At 45.1% G+C, this 18,585-nt stretch overlaps 1 protein-coding gene across 1 annotated transcript; it reads left to right on the top strand.

The window, feature by feature from the left end:
- Positions 1-5,794: 5,794 nt before the first annotated feature.
- On the top strand, positions 5,795-17,795 carry LOC135911666 (uncharacterized). Its single transcript, XM_065444003.1, has 6 exons — positions 5,795-5,930; positions 7,487-7,590; positions 8,210-8,272; positions 8,718-8,780; positions 10,141-10,194; positions 17,652-17,795. Exons 1-6 carry the CDS (start codon positions 5,843-5,845, stop codon positions 17,739-17,741), a joined length of 462 nt encoding a protein of 153 aa, XP_065300075.1. The 5' UTR covers positions 5,795-5,842; the 3' UTR covers positions 17,742-17,795.
- Positions 17,796-18,585: the final 790 nt, after the last annotated feature.

The following is an 18,585-nucleotide window of genomic DNA, read 5'->3' as shown; positions in this document are numbered from 1 at the left end:
CATGCCTACGATTATGCGCCTTGAGGAAGCTATAGGGCACTAGGGAATTTAACTCTGCAACCAATGGATAACTCTGTCCAGTAATTTATTAATGAATTGAGTACTGTTGAGTGAAGTGCCTTGTAATAATTATTTATGTGTTCTCGTAAACATAACCGAGGTGTCACATATGATATGCTTAAAGCGGGTGCTTGATTGCATAGACTCATTACAAAACGTGCACGAGCATAGCGAACGCGACGTTTGCGCAGAGGGATTGAAAGAAGAGGCGGACACCTTTTGCTTGCGAATCGCGTCTGTTTAGAATAGAGGCAGGAAGCATTCACGGTTAGATTTCTCATTAGAATCTCGGGGTACTTGCCGCTGTGCTAAATTTGAAGCCAGGTACGTTTAAATGCATCATGAATTCCGAATAATCTTCTAAATCCACGATATCTATCTCTGAATTTTACCCCTCACTCCAGCCATTATCGAAACTGAGCGCATTGGTAGCACGGAAACGGTTGCCTAGATAAAGCATCAGGCGAAAACCCCACGTGGCGAAGTGCGTGACGAAGTTTGAATGATGGCATATCGGAGCAAATCGTGATACGGTCGTCGCGGCAGTCATTGGTCAGGCAAAAGCTGCCGCGTCCGTGTGTGCGCCGACTGGTCCCGAAGGTTCAGTTTCCAACTTTGTCACGCTTTTCGTCAAGAGGCATTTCCGTCGCGTCTGATGTGATAGCGGGACTGTATTTTCCTAGCTGCTGACGCGCTAGGGTTTTGATATTCGCGGGACTGAGCATTGAAACTTAAGCTATCTTCGGCTGGTCGTTTCTGAGCGCTCTAGAGCGCTCTCGCGAGCGGCGTTGTCTTCGGCTGGTTGAAAGAGGGTGCGCGCCCTGCGTTCGGCTGGTTCTTCTCCATTGCTCTCCTCCATCTTGGAGCGCTCTGAGGCGCTCCGAGCCCTGTCGTCGGAGCAGTCATCGAGACTGAAACGTCATCGCAGCGCCGCGACGCTGCTGCTGGCGACTGCCCACCGTAATCTTGGCAACCTAGGCCACTGCATGCTGGCGTCTCGAGGAACGCTCGTCCCGTCGGCACGTCCACCGGTTTTTCCGGCAGCGCCGGGAGCTTTGGAGAGGCGAATCATCGGACGTTGGCAGTAGTCACGTGGTTTCGCATCGGCAATTTCCTCCTCCGAGAGTGAGTCACACGTTCGGCTTGCGCGCTTGTCCTCTACCCTTGAGCTCGGGAAACGCGCGATCTACCCGACTCTGCTTCGGGGCATACAGGCGACCAGTCGAAGATACCATTAATAATGAATATTTCGGATCAGACGCGAGTCTCACATTTTTCGCCAACTTTTTTGCCGTCAAGATGTGACTGCTTCCAATGTGGCCACATAAAACTGCCCCAAATTTGTAAGACAGGTGTGTGAATTAAAACAAATTTTGCTAATTCTTTCTTTCTGAAACTTATGTTATTCTTTCCAAAGCGTGCCGCCTCGCCTCGGCATTCCTCGGCAAAAATGACACGCTCGTAAGTTCTTTCCTCGCGCATGGCAAGGCACACCTTCGACTAGGCATGGTCACGGGAGGACCCTATCAACTAGGCACCTGCGGCCCGCCGCAGGGTTCAGTACTCTCCCCACTCTTATTTAATATAGCCATGCACAAACTCTCCACTCGCCTCGCTGCAATTCCGAACGTGGGTCACGCCATTTATGCGGACGATATTACGATCTGGGCGCCGGGCGGATCGCTAGCCATGCTCGAACACTCGTTACAAAGCGCGTTGGAGGCTACCGAAAATTTTCTTTCAAACACGGGCCTTGAACTCTCCCCCGCTAAATCAGAGCTACTGTTATACCGCCAGTCCAGACAGGGGGTCAGAAATCTTGCGCCTCTGGAAACTCTACCGATAGAAATTCGAGCTAAAGATGGGCATCCCATACCGAGGAAGGACTCGGTCAAGATGCTAGGTCTCCTCATTGATGCCAAGGGCTGTAACTCGACGGCCCTCAACAGGCTCACTGGACAGGCTAGTAATGTCCTAAGACTTGTAGCCCGCGTCTCAAATCGAAGAGGCGTTCTTAAAGAAGATAATTTGCTGAGAGCTTATCAGGCATTCTTCCTGAGTCATGTCATCTACATCGCGCCGTACCTTAATTGGGGTAAAGCGGAAAAGGCCAAGCTCGACTCCCTAATCAGAACCGGTCTCAAGCGCGTGCTCGGCCTTCCGCAGTCCACAAGCACTGAGAAGCTGCTGGAGCTAGGACCCCATAACACCATCTATGAGCTAATAGAAGCTCACACAGCGGCTCAGATTATGAGACTTTCATCCCCTAAGCCAGGGATTCAGATTTTAGAAGCAGGAATCCAACCCAGACATGAACCGGCGACCAAAGTTAACTTGACCCGGGAAACCAGAGCTCGCATCATGGTTGAGCCCGTCCCGCGAAACATCCACCCAGTGCATAACCAGGGTAGAAGATTCGCGAGAGCGAAGTCCATCCTTAAAAATATCAATCAGCAGAAACTAGATGCCCTCTTTGTCGATGCTGCCAGATATGACAGTGGGGATAAGTTCGCTGTCTCGGTGGTAGACGCGGGGGGCAACCTGGTCAATGCAGCCTCTGTTTATACTAAGTTTGCCAATGTGGCGGAAGAAGCGGTGATCGCTCTGGCTTTTCACAGCTCAAAAGTTCCCGCTATCGTATTCTCGGACTCGCGCACAGCGGTTAGATCCTTCTCGTCCGCCCTCATATCTGAACAGGCGTACAGTATTGTGATCAAAGCACTTCAAAGGACTGGGGAGAGTACCGAAGAAGTATACCAAATCTCGTGGTTCCCAGCCCATCTAGATAGCTCAATTAACCCGCTTGGATGTAATCCGAACGAGCAGGCCCAATATAGAGCGCGCTATTTCACGCACCGCACTGTCGCGGGTAGCCAGGCTTGGAACGAGGTCAACATCCACAAAGATCCATTAAGTGCATTCCACGAAATTGTTTCCCATTATCGACTAGGCCTGAGGACATTTCCACCCCCTCACCCCAAATTGAACAAACCTCAGGCTACCACACTAATACTCCTGCAAACCCGTTCATATCCCACTCCTTGGTCTCCTAACAGGATAGATCCTGACCACTCACAGTCGTGCCCCAAATGTGGTCATGACTCATGCTCCTTTGACCACATGCTCTGGCTGTGCCCAGCCCTTAACGCCTCTCCACCCATCACGAAAGAACAATGGCAGGAATCTCTCAAGAGCAGCAATCTCCACATTCAACTCCAGGCTGTCCAGAGGGCCCACGACACTGCCGCGGAACTTGATCTCCCAGTTCCATCGTGGGCGGAGCCACCGACTTGATCTTTGGGAGCCTTCGGTTTTGGCTCCCCGAGGTCTCAGTCCCTCAGGACTCAAATAAAGTTCTTGTCATGTCATGTCGTAAGTTCGTAGCCGTTTCATAAAAAAATATGTACAATCTAATAGGAAGCACCCTGTGCGTATTGCGATAATATAGTGAGCTAGGAGGAACAATCTCTCTGAAAAATGTGAGTTATGAATCTTACTTTTTGTGGGGAGAGCTTGTTCCCAGAGAACAAGCCCACTCGAATCACAGCGATAGTGGCAACCACAATGGTCGGTCGTCGAACCAAATCTCATGCGTCTGGTCCATCCACTATTCCCGCATCTATCACCGAACGCGCTAGTGTTGTATTGTACATTGTGTATTACGGGCGTATTGTGCGTTCAAATATGTACTACGCCATTCGCGTCCCTTGCGCAATCTAAGTAGGCAAGTCTCTTTCGCTACTAAAAAGATGACAACATTCAAGAAATTTTGTACAGCGCGCCTTGTGCCTAAGAATAACTTCATCGCCATGATAACTCGACGAAAAGCCGTTAGAGTAGTTCAACTCCATTCGCCTGAAAATACGCTATGTGCGGTAACAGCTGCGAACAAGCGTTGCGTCATTCATTAAATCAGCTTAGATGAACCTATTTTTCTTGAACGACAAGGGCTGAATATTAGCTGCGTTTTTGAATACTCTGTTGCCCTCAGTGCATACAACTGCAACTACATGACGCCAGAAGACAATGGACTTTGGAAAAGCTTAGGGGGAAGTTAACTGTTTGTTTACCTGAAATGTAGACTTTACAAATTAAATGTATATAAATGTACATCACCCCCCCCCCTGAAAAAAAATAATAACAACAATGCCTAAGGCGAAATATATCACTATGAAATCCAGCATCCACAGTTCAGGAATCTCAATATGTGTGTCCGGTACGCTGCTGAAGCAGTTCTTTCTTTCCTGTTGTTTTGTTTTTGGGAGTGGTTGCTCTGGCTGACACTTCCACACCAGCACTTAATACTAAGACAAATTCCCAAGGAATTAAACGGGAGAACGGCCGCCGCAATGGTTCAATAGGCAAGATCACCCAACTCGTGATGCGAAAGAGGTCGGTATGCGGTTCCCAACTGGGTCAAGCTGTTTTGATTGCTTGCTTTTATATCTCATTTGTTTATCATTCTTACGCTCTAACTAAATAAATAGCATGTTCCGCAGTGCCTTCTTTGCATCCATTGTGCGCTTCACGTCGTTTTTCTCAAGAAATGATCTAGTGTTTTTTTTTATTTCGCTGTTTTACTTCTCGGTCATTGCTTAGCGAAGGTCCCCACTTCCGTCATATTCAATAACGTCCACGTGATCGTACAGCCCAAGGACGTGTCGGAGCTTTCTATATTGCTGGGCTCAACATGCACATTTGTTACCCATACATGTGAGGCGAACTCAAACTTGAGGGTTGTGTGCTTGTTTTACTAGTTCTCGTTTCGGCATTAGTGCTTGAACTGACACAGCTGGAACTGAGGCAGAAGTTATGATGGAATTCAAGTCAGATACTGTAAATATTGACGAAATTTTTACAACCAATTTGATGAAGTGTCATTTGTTGAAACAGGTTAACTAAACCCAGCATTTATTTGATTATGTCGGTCACGAAAGCGGCGTTTATTGAATAGTCTGGTTAAGAAATAAGGCAATCAGGGAAATGATAGTAGTCCGCGCTCTTCTGCCCGTTAAGTTATACGTTGTATCAAGACTTACAGTTACTGAACAAGGATGATTATACTGACCTCGCGCACTGAAAAAAAAAACGCTGCGTGTTTTCTGGCACGTGAAGGTTTATTCTTTTTGTTTCATTTTTAGTTCGTTGAAATCGAGCGTCCAGAATTCACGAATCTCACTGTAGTTTCTAACAAACATTTCTGCCTCATTCTCCAGCTCTGCCACCGTCGCGCTGGAGATTTCGAAATTTCGCTGGAACATTCCACACCTGATCAATGTCAAAGCAGGCGTCCTCTCGCCTCTCTCTCCGCTTCCACGCCGGCACGCGGAGAAACTGGCTGAATACACACGGGAGCGATGGATCCCACTACTTTTCCCGTCATCTCCGCTTTCTCAGCAGCTCTGAAACGCCGACGCTCCCGCTCGTCAGTCTCGTCGCCCCGCATGCTGGGCGAGCTGCTCAAACACGAAATATATTCGGCACAGACCCATCGCTTTCCGATTGTCATTAACAAGAAAAAAATGCAAAATTTAAAAGGTAGTGTGTATGGACACATGTGCTCCAGGTACCTTGCACGCAGCCTGAATGGTACGCGATTCTGCGAACTATTTTATACTTTATTTTATGGACATCATCCTACCTGCCTGTCAAGGCCAAGTTTCGTCATGAATTCGGCCTTCGTTACGATATAAACAGCGTCGTATCTGTTGCTTCGCTTCAGTCTTCGCCTGACCGTCATTAGTCGCTGTTCTGGTCTTGGTAACCGTTGGTCTTTGTGTCCATGCCAGCCGCCATGTTGGTAGTGCCCGCGGCCTTGTGCATCTTCTTCGCAGCTGCTTTCGCCGAAGAGTGCAGCAAAATTGAAGTCGGTAAGCATAAAGATTTTAGCCATCAAAGTGGTCTGTATGTAATCGGCAGTTTCTGTGGACATGCACTGAACCAACAAAAGATGAATGCAAAGTGGTTTCGGTCATGTAATCCCCATGTTGGCTAGTTTCCGCTACATTTGCATAACATGGGCTGCTGTCTTGAGCTTTGTAGGGGAAGTCCCAATAATTTGAGCTGTTGAATCTTTGAGACTATCAAGTAGCCTCGAGCAAGGCGCGAAAGTGCCTTTGTTCATTCGTGTAGTTACTTGTTGTCAGTCTTCTTAACGCCCAACAAAAGAATGGGTACTGACATCTCCCTATTATTTATCGCGATATTTTAATAAGTCGAGCCGATAAGATAATGAGCACCTGAGGTGAATGTTAGCAATAACTTCTGTGCATTAGTTTGTTCGTTTTATATACGTTTATACTATCTTGATTGCGCACTGGTGATTAAGATGTGAAAGCAATAATGACCATATATCTAGCCTGGATCGTTCGTTGTTCCACTACAGCCTGTGACAGTGTTTTTCTACTTAGTCTTACCTGCGTTGATCCAACCTCCGGTTATTTCTTATGATTCAATAGTTCCTTCCGTGCGCCCTAAATTTCTAAGAATTTAATGACGTCTAACGTTACCCACTGCCCTCATTTTATGGTACACATTCTAACGGCGCGTGTTGTCCTTTATTCAGTGTTGTATTAAATGTTGCTTGTCTGTTGTCTATAGCATCGGTTTCTCGCTCTTCTAATGTATTGTAAACCATCATACTCAATGCCTTGAACAGGCCTGTAAGGCATGTTAACTAAATGAACAAATACCTGTGTTTCTATAGACGTAATGTGACACACGTATTCAAAGTCGTCCTGTGAGTGCAAATCTGGTATTACTGAAGTCTATTCAATAGGCTATGCTTTTCGGAAGTGCGCGTGGAAAAGTTGCTGTGAGCTTGTTGGTGCTAATTTTCTTCTTTTCAAGTTCAACGGCGAGGTGAAATAACCACTTACACCTCTGGATTTATGGATGCCTGTAAAACTATATTGTTATGCCCGTCGTACTGATGCTTGCCATCGCATCTATTACACAGGAAGCCCGCTTCTATTATGAAAAGTTACTATCAGTTAGTTGAAATGCATTGAAACCTTGTTATTTCTATTTGTTTGCAAGATTGCGTTTATAAGCCTCAATGTTCCACGTATAATACATACATACATACATACATACATACATACATACATACATACATACATACATACATACATACATACATACATACATACATACATACATACATACATACATACATACATACATACATACATACATACATACATACATACATACATACATACATACATACATACATACATACATACATACATACATACATACATACATACATACATACATACATACATACATACATACATACATACATACATACATACATACATACATACATACATACAATACCACGCCCCCAAATACCAGTCCACGGTCATTGTTTCATTACATATACCTGAACACAGGTGTGTAAGAAGTACTTTTTCTGCAGATGATGCAACAATGAAAGAAGCTGGAGAAGTAGCCACGAAACTGATGAAAGAATGCGTCCACCTCCTCGACAAGTACCCTGCGCCCCTCAGCACAATCGCTGACGTGAGTTGACTTTACCACTCTGAACTACAGCGAGAAACACATGTCAGCTACGTAATCACGTAGCCGTCGAAGTTGTCTGCTGCGACCGTAAAAACGCTAACAGTATATATTTCACAGCCAACATGGTCGGTGTGTGACCTCCGTTGCGAAATTACAGCGTAATCTGTGATTCAGCGACAATTTATTGACGCAAAGTATTTTCTTAAAGCGGATTTGCTTCGATGTTCCGCAGACTTACACTTTGGTGCAGCAGACGCTACCATTAAATCCCGAACTGGTGGAGAGCTTAATCATAACCAGCAGGTGAACCTTTTAACAAATGCAGGCACCATTTCTTGAAGGATACACATGTGAGTTCCACTAAAGCATGGTAAGCAAAAGCACCTTGTCAGAGGAAAAGATAAGTAACAATGCTACGTTCTCGCTAGCCCTCTGGGTAACCGTCCACGCCGGACGCCATAATGGTGTGCTAAAAGTATCATTGTATCCAAACCGATACGATATCTTAACAATATTTTAAGGACTATCATGCTCTGGTCACCTTGCTTTGAATCTCACGAGGTCAAAGGTGAGCGATGAAAAATAGAAGCGCCAACCACCGTGTATTTGCCTCCAACAGGGAATGAAGATGCTGTGCGACGACTACGCTGACTGCCATGACAAGCACGAGTCTCTGACATCGGTACGAACATAGTTCTTCCTTACACACTTGACGCGTGTAGAATCGGTCCGCAGCCAAAACATTTATTGAGCGCATTTGCAAACGTGCTTCTCTACAGTCAAGCAAACTTAGCAAACGTGCACTACAACACACAATGAAGCCTTTTCGATCTACGGGTTCAGGAAACACGGGCAACCACGTCTATTGAGCATATATTGCTTTATAACGGCCAAATGTTCTCCTACTAAGCTGCTTGAGCTCGGACACTCAAGTTAACAAGCTAAGGTAGCTTTATATGAAGAGTTTTTCGGATATATCAAGAATATAAAGAAATGGGATGTGGCCATGATACCTGAAGGTGAAACTTGGCTCATGAACAAGCTGTCTGTGAACGCATGTGAGCTGTGCTTTCTCCGGACACAACAGTTGTTTTTGTTTTTTCAATCTTGCGGCTCTCTGCATGCAGAAGCCAGACGAATACAGAAAGGAGCTCATCAAGTGTGTCCAGCCACATTTCCTGAAGTTCTACGTAAGTAACCCCAGCTGGTGTCGCTACGCATAAATGGAATGTCGCTCTTCGTGGGAATAAACCATGGAACCTGATTTCTTCGCGCGAGCTAGATGTATCGAAGGGACAGTTAGTGAAGCGGTGTCTCAGGTGTTCTAAGTATTACCCATTACTTAAGCCAATGCCCTTCTGCTATAAATATGTTACAATGCTGTGACTTTATCACAGGCACATATGTTTAACTGTAGCCGACATTTTTACAATCACCATTGCACCTCCATGGCGAAGTCTCACTGCAAGCATGTATATGCAGACTTGCCAAGGACGTATTGAAGCAAACTTTCAGTAATTTGTTTGTGTACATACCGTAGTGCTACAGACGGACACAAACAAGAGCCTACACGCCTTGGAAAAAATCACACTATTTGTTGCGTTCCGCCTTCTTAGTTTGTCGACTAATAAAAGCTTCACAAGTCTAAGCAGTAGGGCAAGTCCTACTATAAGAAATATTTAGAGCTAAGAATCACGTGTTTCAGCACTATAAGCAGTAGCGTTTCCCGCGCCCTCAGAAATGCCTGCGAGATCTTAATTAGCCGTTTTTCTTGCCCAGATTGAAGTTCTCTCACACTTACCATGCATACATGAACAACGCAGTCAGCTGCCACTGAACAAATGACATGGCAGTGAAGATTTCGTGCTAATTGTTGTTTTGAGTCGCCGCACCTGTCGGTTGGAACAGCGCAAGCGAGACTTGGAGTGAGGCCCGGTGCCAAAGCCTTACAACTTCCTTTATGAAGTGTAGAAAATTATTTATAGTAAAAGTTAAGGAGTGTTGCATCGGACGCGGCATCGGACCCTCTACAACTTTATCATCAAAATTATTGCACTGAATTTATGAATATTATTTATAACCATTATTCAATCTTTGCTCATTATGGAATTATATATCACTTAGGAATAGTGTAACTTGCTTTCAAAGAGAGGACGGTCAAATGTTTTTACTTGGGTCCTCCTAACGAGTAGCGTCATAACTACAATACTTTGCTTAACCTAAGTGGAGTGCGGGCGAAAGCTGCTTTCAGGTTAACAGAACTGTTCCACCAGAAGGGAACCAATATTTCCTAGCGGCGCTGTCACAGAGATTGCATAGTATGGGATGATTGTGAACACAGTTCAAATTCACAAAAGTAATCAACAGAACCAACAGCAAGATGCTACAAAAGTGCAAAGTTTCCACGCGAAGTAGCCAGGATGGCAACAATGAGACAGAAGGCTTATCGTAAAGAATAGTTTACGATATGCTCAGATTTTCTTCGTAATACACCAGTGTGGCGAACAGCAGCACAAATTGGCCTGACTGACGCTAGTATTTCCTGTGCAGAAATCGAGACCCGAGCTGAAGCACGACCCCGAGCAGGTTGGAAAGGAAGTCAGCGTAAGTAAACAGCTCTCTGGGCTATCTCTCCTACCTCTGAAAGCGCCGCAGTGAGTAAAATGTAATTGCAAAACTACCAGCTTTTCTTACGCTAAATAATTCATGTCTTACTAAAAGTGACTTTTCTTATAAACAACAGCCGAAACTGCGCTGTTGTAGTAAAAGCTAAGTGGCCTTATGAAATGCGAATCTCATTCTGTTTTATACTCAACTCTATAGACACTGCTGTGCGTAAAAAAAGCCGGACTAAGAAGGGTCCCCATAAGACGTACAGGGACATTCGTACGATGTCCATTCTTCGTCCGCATTTCCACGCCCAACCCTGTCTGTAGTCTCGGAGCAAATCAGCTAGCTCAGCTTCATGATCAGTTTTAAGTTTTATGATCGGTTCCCGTCAAGCTAGAGCTTTGCACTTAACGTTTCCGGCTTCAATTTCTACATCCCGCCAAATTTTTGGCTTGCTATACGGTACTGTAGTAGTAACCTGCCCAAATGAAATGATTCGATAGTCGGTTACGGTATTAAGCAGTTCCCACACTTAGGCTCCGCACTATGCGGAGCAAAATTTGCGTTGCTAGAGAAACCGAACAAAACCACTGAAGCATTTAAAACTTTTGTAAGTATAGCGAGCACGAAAGAATGACGAAGAAGAAGAAGCACCGAGCAGTGCAGCAGTGCAGACGTATCGCATAAGGAATACCATACCATAACAGTGCAGACGTGAAAGCATCGGCTCCGGTTTTTTTTTTTTTTTTTGCCATGGTCCGCTCGCCAAGTCTGAGAGTGCATCGAAAAGAAGCATACTACTGGATCCGCGAAGCAACGGCGAATCGACTGACAGCAAGATTCAAGGCGGGGCTAGTATTTTCACAATTTTACGGGACTTTTTCTGCTCCTATACGCCGAGTTGAGCTTAGCGGAGCTAAGCTTAGTGAAGAATAGGGCCTTTGTTGGGCCGAGTAAGCCCACCTACCCGCAGGCATGGCGGATACAAACATGGAAGATGAATATTTTGCTGGAAATATATTGGTCAGGGCGACTTCGGCTGGCAAGTAGTAGCTGGCCGAAAATCACGAGCTTGCACAATGGCTGTGGACGAGGATGGCACATGGCCACGTAATCAGCGAGAGCATGGTATCAAGGGAACCGCCATCGGTGGAATGGTTAAGAATTGGGTTATCAAAGCTTCGAGAATGCTTCAATTGCCTGAGGAGAACAATAGGATCATTACACGAACTCGAGGAGGACTGAATTTGAACAAGGTATTTACCAGCACGATTGGTTCCGCAGTCATCGAGGTGTCAGGCCTAACCGAAGAGGATGTTTGTTAAGATGTTGTCTGCCAAACCTCACTCAAAATATCATCGTAGTCAGCACAACTAAGCCCGAAGATGTGGCGAAGTATGTTAGAATCAAGTCCTTCAAGATTATGGAAGCGCAATAGGAGATAAATTCATACGAAATGTCACTACATGCTACATGCAAAGGTGTCATCCGAAGAGTGGACATTCGAGACTCGCAAGCTATGATAACAAGAAATATCGTGCATGACTTGAACCCACTTGCGCTAGCTGCCAAGGGCATCAGGACATCGGGATCGATCACTGTACTTTTCGATGGACTCAAGGTGCCCAATCTTGTCAGATATGGATCCACACTAGCGAAATGCCACCTTTACAGGAAGCAATTCTACGTCTGCTTCACCTGCGGAAGGGTAGGGCACCGCTCTGATGTGTGTCCAACAGCTAACATTGTTCAATGTAGGTGTTTCGAAAGCGATCACCCTACCACTGAAAGTTTTGCAAGCAAAGATTTCAAATCCCTTACGTCGTACGACTCCATCAAGAGAGCGCAACAGAATCCGGTCGTCAACAAGAGAGCAGTCGGAGGCGCAAAAGCTGGCGCCCAACCATCACCCCGACCACAGGGAGCACTCACGCTCCAGGAGTCGCACCAGATCCAGGCATCGTTCTTTATCCATGTAGAGAAGCCTGTCCAAGTCAAGGGAAACACAGGTGCGCTTCGTGCGAAGGGGCTCAACACTTGGCGAGAAGAAGACGCCAGGAACCACCTGGGCTGACAAAGTGAAAGGTATGGCGAGGGTTGCTGGGGGCGTCTCGGCAGCTGTGGGCGGTGACAATGATGCCAGAATAGAGCAATTAGTTAAAGAAGTAACTTCTTTGAGAAACGCCAATGAAGAATTGACCAGGCAGGTAGTAGAGCTTCGTGAAAAAGAACAGTCGAGCCCTGCTAGAGTAGAGATGACTAGACATGTAAGCAAACGCAACGGTCCAAGGGAATCGAGCTCCCCTGCTCCTAAAAAGAGGACGGGGAGCTCTGAGGATGATTCAGTCTTCTCAGCCATCAGTGAAATAAAACAGGCAATTAAAGCGATAAGAGAGGCAGTGAAAATGGCTAAGCGGTCAAATTGTTGAAATGGAGGCTTATGGCGGAGAAAAGACTTAGGAAGATTGAGGCGTGAGGGGATGACAGTGAGTATCTGCCATCGGAGGCGCATAGTATAAAGTCCATTCCTGGATTATCGGGGGCCATCACAAAGAGGAAAACAACGTGTAATAGAAAGGCAGCCTCATCTAATAATAATGGACAGTAATCATGGATTTAACCTGTGGCAATATAATTGTCGTGGGTTCCAACACAAAAGAGCCGCACTGCGAAAGGTGATCAGGTCATCTGAGGCCAGGCCAAAGGTAATTATGCAGCAAGAAACCTTAGCGGACTAAATTATACTTACTGGGTACAAAGCGATATGTAGAGACAAAAAATAAGGAGGGGGTTGGCGACCCCCATGAACGAAAAGTTGTCATACATTGAGCATGATATTCATTTTAGACATTCCAGGTTTGAATTTATTCTAGTTGAGATAATACTTAAAAGGAACAGAGCTAAGATGCAAAGCATCTTCTGCTTGAATATTTACAGCAGTCCTAATGACTTGAGACAGAGGTTTAGAGCACTCTTCAGCAAGGTTCTTTCGGTGGTCAAAAACTCCCCGCTCATTATTGGAAGCGACTTCAATGCTCCCTATCACACATGGGGATACACTTGGAACACAAAGAAGGGAAAGGAGCTGTGGAGCCTCGCCATGGATCTGGGGTTATGCTTGACTACTGATCCGGCGTACCCCACCCGTTGTGGTAGGTCTACAAGCAGTGGCTCCACACCAGATCTTACTTTTGTGAACAACTGAAGAGGACCCAACTGGGAAAATTCAAACATGGATCTCGGCAGCGATTATTACATCATACACATGACCATACACATACCGAGACAGGAAACCAGAATCTCCAAATTCACTTATTGGGACCAGTTAAGGGAAATCAGGGTGAACAGTAGGAAAGTGGCGCCTTTAGATGCCGAGTAAGAGCCCCTTCAGAAATTGGTCATGCAGCTCAGAGAAGACATCAAAGAGGCCACTAAAGAAATCAGGTCAAAGGAAAATATTGAGGCTATAGACACTAGGATGGCGCATCTGACTGAGGCCAAACAGGCTATATTACAGAGATGGAAAGAGCAAAAACTTAACAAAAGGCTAAGGAAAAAAAAATTGCACGATTAAACCGAGAAATTGATGATCACTCGAACACGCTCGTGAAGCAACAATGGGATGGGATTCGTAACTCGGCTGATGGTAGACACAAATATGGAGGTATCTGGAACCTCCTCAAGCACTTGCTCAATGAGAATGAAACAAGGACAAGCAAGAGAACAGCCACAGCTAAGTTGATTCATCAGGAAAGCCAGTATAAAACGCGGAGGGATATCATGGACAGTCTCTCAGCCAAATATCTCCCACTTCAACAACCAAACGAAGGAGACGAGAGCCCCGAATGTACTGGAGGCATATGTGAAATACTTGACCGGGACTTCACTGAGAGTGAAGTGAGGGTGGCTGTTCACAGTCTTAATGGTAGACCGGGGGCTGGGTCTGACGGAATAACTAACAAGATATTAAGAAATCTAGATGATGAATCAATTTCTTATCTAACTGAGCATTTCAATGAATGTCGGAGAAAAGGGGTATACTCCGAGGAATCGAGGGTGGCCAATACTATCCTCATACCAAAGCCAGGCAAACAACTCACTCTGGACAACCTCCGTCCTATTTCCTTAACGCCATGTCTAGGCAAAGTTATGCAACATGCCATCCTAAATCGGCTCACGAAATACGTTGAGCAGAACGACATGCTCCCGTACAACTTGATCGGCTTTCGTTCCGGGCTGTCAACTCAGGATGTGATGCTGCTGATCAAACACCAACTTATACAGGCCAGCCAAGCCCATATTAAAGCTCTTTTGGGATTAGACGTGGAAAAAGACTGTGATCCTATAAAGCATAAGGCAATACTTGAAGTTCACTCGGAGATGGGGTTAGGTAAGATACTTTTTAACATGATTAAGGACGTTCTTAGAAATAGAACTGCACAACTCGTGCTGGGTGAGCTTAAATCAGAAGCTAAGAATTTGGGAAATAGTGGCACTCCACAAGGGGCTGCGCTCTCAACCATGCTATTCAATTTAGCAATGTCCAAGGTTGCAAGATATCTGGAGAAAATTGAGACTATACATTCTGTGGTTTATGCCGACGACACAACCATATGGAGTGCCAAGGGTAATGTAGAACAAACAGAGACCAGATTGCAGGAAAGTTTATATGTTGTAGAGAACACACTAAAGACATGGGGCTGAAATGCTCGGTAGCCAAATCAGAACCCTTGGTCATTAAACGACGCATAAAAGGTCGTAAACCACGAAATTACATTCCGGAAGATGAGCCAAGAGTGTGCTTATACACTGATGAAGGATGCGCAATCAGGCTAGTTGAAAAAATCAAAGTTCTTGGGTATCGCATAAAAGAAAACAATGCCAACTATAGAAAAATACAACATATCTCGAATAAAACAGATGAAGTCATTAGCTTACTAAGGAGAATTACAAATAGACACAGAGGCTTAGGAGAAGACAGCGCTTTGAGGCTAGTACATTCCTTTACTCTCTGTCACTTATGCAGCTGGATTATTGAAATGGAAGCAGGCAAAACGTAACAAACTTAATGTGATGCTCAGGAAGCTTGTTAAGGTAGCCCTAGGGATACCCAGCAACACTGCAACCGACAAACTCATGAGTCTAGGGGTGCACAGCACATTGGAAGAAATCGCGGAGGCCCAACGGCTAGCGCAACGCGATAGATTGATGAAAACACGAGCTGGCAGGAACATATTACAGGCAATAGGTGTAGAACTGAACATATCACGGCGCCCAATAGAGGCTGAAGTAGAATTAGTGACTGAAGTTAGGAACAAGATCAGAACCAACCCCCTCCCCAGAAACATGCTAATATTAAAACGAGAAAGGCAAGAGCTGAAACACTCTTGCAGAAAATAGAGCAGCAGAACCAACTAGCAGCTGTAGTTAATGCTGTAGAAGGATCGGCATGTGGGCGAGTTGGTACTGGTTGAACATCTTGAAGGGGCAGCGCAAAAAGACGATGACAGCATATACGATCATTGTATCAAATTATCAAGAGAAGGTGCAAGACGCTGTCACTACTTTTACCAAGGACCCCATGGCGGCGGAAAAAGTGGCATTTGCTCTAGCCATCAGGAGTAACAAGTGGGCCTGCATTTACAGTGACTCTAAATCAGCTATAAATTGTTTTGATAAGGGCTACGTAGGCGGAGTTGCAACTAAACTTTTTAAAGCCATTGGGATTATGAGAACTGAAATCCGATGGTTTCCTGCCCATATGGCGAAAGTGGGCGAGACTCGGGTAAACCTCAATGAGGTTGCTCATGACTTGGCATGAGGACTTGCTAACCATGACAGTCACAACAGTTCAGCATCAAGCCAAGGAATCTAGACATAATTTAATAACTTACAATGACATTACCAAACTATTTAGGACGCAGGCAATTCCCATTGCCACATTTAAAACTGAACAGGGCTCAGGCAGTCTCAATGCGCTTATTGCAAACAGGCACATTTCCAACCACCGTACCACATTTATAAAATATATCCAGAGAGGGAGATTATTATTTACTGCAACGATTGTAATGGCATTATTGGATCAGACATATGCTGGCGGGGTGTCCCGTAACTCTCCCAAACCTCGTTGAAGAATGGACACAGTGCGAAAAAAGGATTCAAATACCATTGTTTCAAGACCAACTAAGGGCCGTCCAGAGGGCCCATGAGGTCGCTGAAGGGCTTGGCCTGACAGTGCCAACGTGGGGGCGGCCCACCTTGGCTTAAAAAGTCGAGCCTCCGGACCTCATTACAATAAAAGATTTCGCACAGACGAAGGAATGACGAATTCCTTTTGTGCACAAGAACACGGTATATGTGAAGGGTAAATGCCTTTCCATATGACGGTGAAAGTTTCAGAAGAGAACTTTTTTTTGCGCAAAGCTTTTCGGTATACGCTTAAACCTGCTACCTTCAGACAGCCGGGCACAGAGTAGAATAACTACCTTCAGGAAGTTACCTTTCAAGTTTTAAACCTTTGCAAATTCTCGCTGTAAAATAATTCCTAAATTTATTATTTCATATGCATGACGTTACGAGTGCGCAAATACCGCTGCTTAACCCCTTTGCCTCGAACTTCGAGCTAGTAGCACTCCGTTATCATTTTTTGGCGCCTGGAATTTTGATATGGTACTTCGAGCAGCGCAGACGCTACACGGCATGGTTTGCTGCTCGCTCGCTTTATTGCTGCTTCGCACTGGACTTGCTTGCGCTATGCCCGGGGTGAAATAAGGTGAACTGAACGCGCACATAAAAAAAATATTTCAATGCGCTTTCACCTTCGGAGCATGTAACGTAGCGGCATATATAGTAAAACATCAGACCAAATGCACCCTTAAGTGCTTAAAACATAAATAAAGCGTGCTTAATTAAGCTTTCAGTGGCTTTTTACAACCTGAAACCTGCCGTTGCATCGCCTTGCGAGTAGGAACTTTACCCTTAACAGTGTGATATTTTTATTGCGCAGGGATATCATCCTAAAGGTTTAGCAAAGCGCTACATTCACCTTTAAAAAAATCGCTACATGACCAATATACCTAGTTAGCTACTGAGTCCTTCGTAACACTTCTAGTTTTGTAGCTAACATTAATGTAGGCAGCGGTAATGACAGATTTCTATAGCTAGAATTTCGGGTTCCACTGCTGCCAGAAAACAACCATGCTCATTATGCCAGAACTCGAGGTGCCGGCCAGCTGCACGCGCGGTAAATTTATTCATTGATGTTGCATCACATTTTCCCCGCAATTTCCGTAATCTCCAGTACTAAACGTTTTCTTTATTAAAATGGAGGAAATCATTATTACTAAAACGAAAAAATTTCTGCTCCATTCACATCAGTCGACAACTTCAATCGCCTCTTACACCTTTTGCTTACGTTAATTTTCAAACAATTTCGTCCTCGTTTTTTTCAGGAGTGCGTTATGGATCACATCCCTCTTTCAAAGAACATGGGAATGGCTGTCGGCAAATGGATCCTGAAGATTTTGGGGCACCAGGAATAGTTTGCATTCAGCACTGCAGTCTGCAGGCACTAAATAAAAGTTTTGGCAAGACAATCGTCGTCCTGTCCGAGGAACACGCTTATTAAAACTGATTGCCTTGGTTTCGCCGCAGCTATGGTGTCATTGCGATATAATTCAGCAACCTCTACACATCTTTTAGGACGACAAATTTCGAACTTCTACAAGTTCGTCCAACACAGCGTGCACTCAAGTAAATTATTTAGATTTAGGCTGGCGAAGGCGAAAAAAGGACGTTGAATGCACTGCATCTCTTTCCAGATTTTTGCTTATTTTAATATTTGCCGTGTTACAATACAGAATAAAGCAGATTTATGTACCCACGGTCGCCAAGCCATGATACGCTATATTCGAGCTTTTTTTTGTTTTCTTTTTTTTCGCCTCTTTGAAGAAGCAATGCCCTCAATCACAAGCCTGCGCGTAATTCCGAAGAGCGCAGTGGGCGTTCTTCTAAATACGCTGTATCGAAATTCGAAAGTGCAGGAGAAACTGGAAGAAGGTGATGGGCCGAGAAAATCCTCGTCACTTTCCATGCCTTGCCGGAACCATAGGCTCTGTGAGAGTGACACGAGGAAGTCGGAACTCATCCGCGGTTGTTGCGCTCATTCATTCAGCTCCTTCCGAGAAAATACTGTACGTGTGATGCGAGACGTTGCATTTAAGTCTAGTGTCACCAGATAACGCCGTCCTTGGCGCACGAGTAACAAGCTTGACGGAAATCGTCGTTGATATCCTGAACTCGGTGAGCTGCCGCGCTGCCAAACATATAAAGTACCAGTTAAAAGTGAGGGAACTATTACGTGCTCATTAGATGCACATGAAAAGT

Source organism: Dermacentor albipictus, chromosome 2 (genome assembly GCF_038994185.2).
Source record: "Dermacentor albipictus isolate Rhodes 1998 colony chromosome 2, USDA_Dalb.pri_finalv2, whole genome shotgun sequence".
Taxonomy (NCBI): domain Eukaryota; kingdom Metazoa; phylum Arthropoda; class Arachnida; order Ixodida; family Ixodidae; genus Dermacentor; species Dermacentor albipictus.
Note: the sequence above shows the minus strand (reverse complement) of the source record. Positions and strands in the feature narration are given on the sequence as shown.

Excerpts from the sequence above, each read along its gene's own strand:
- LOC135911666 (XM_065444003.1), top strand. The coding sequence starts at position 5,843 with ATGCCAGCCGCCATGTTGGTAGTGCCCGCGGCCTTGTGCATCTTCTTC. Across the intron at positions 8,781-10,140 it reads CACATTTCCTGAAGTTCTAC|AAATCGAGACCCGAGCTGAA; the intron begins GTAAGTAACCCC and ends TTTCCTGTGCAG. Across the intron at positions 10,195-17,651 it reads AGGTTGGAAAGGAAGTCAGC|GAGTGCGTTATGGATCACAT; the intron begins GTAAGTAAACAG and ends CGTTTTTTTCAG.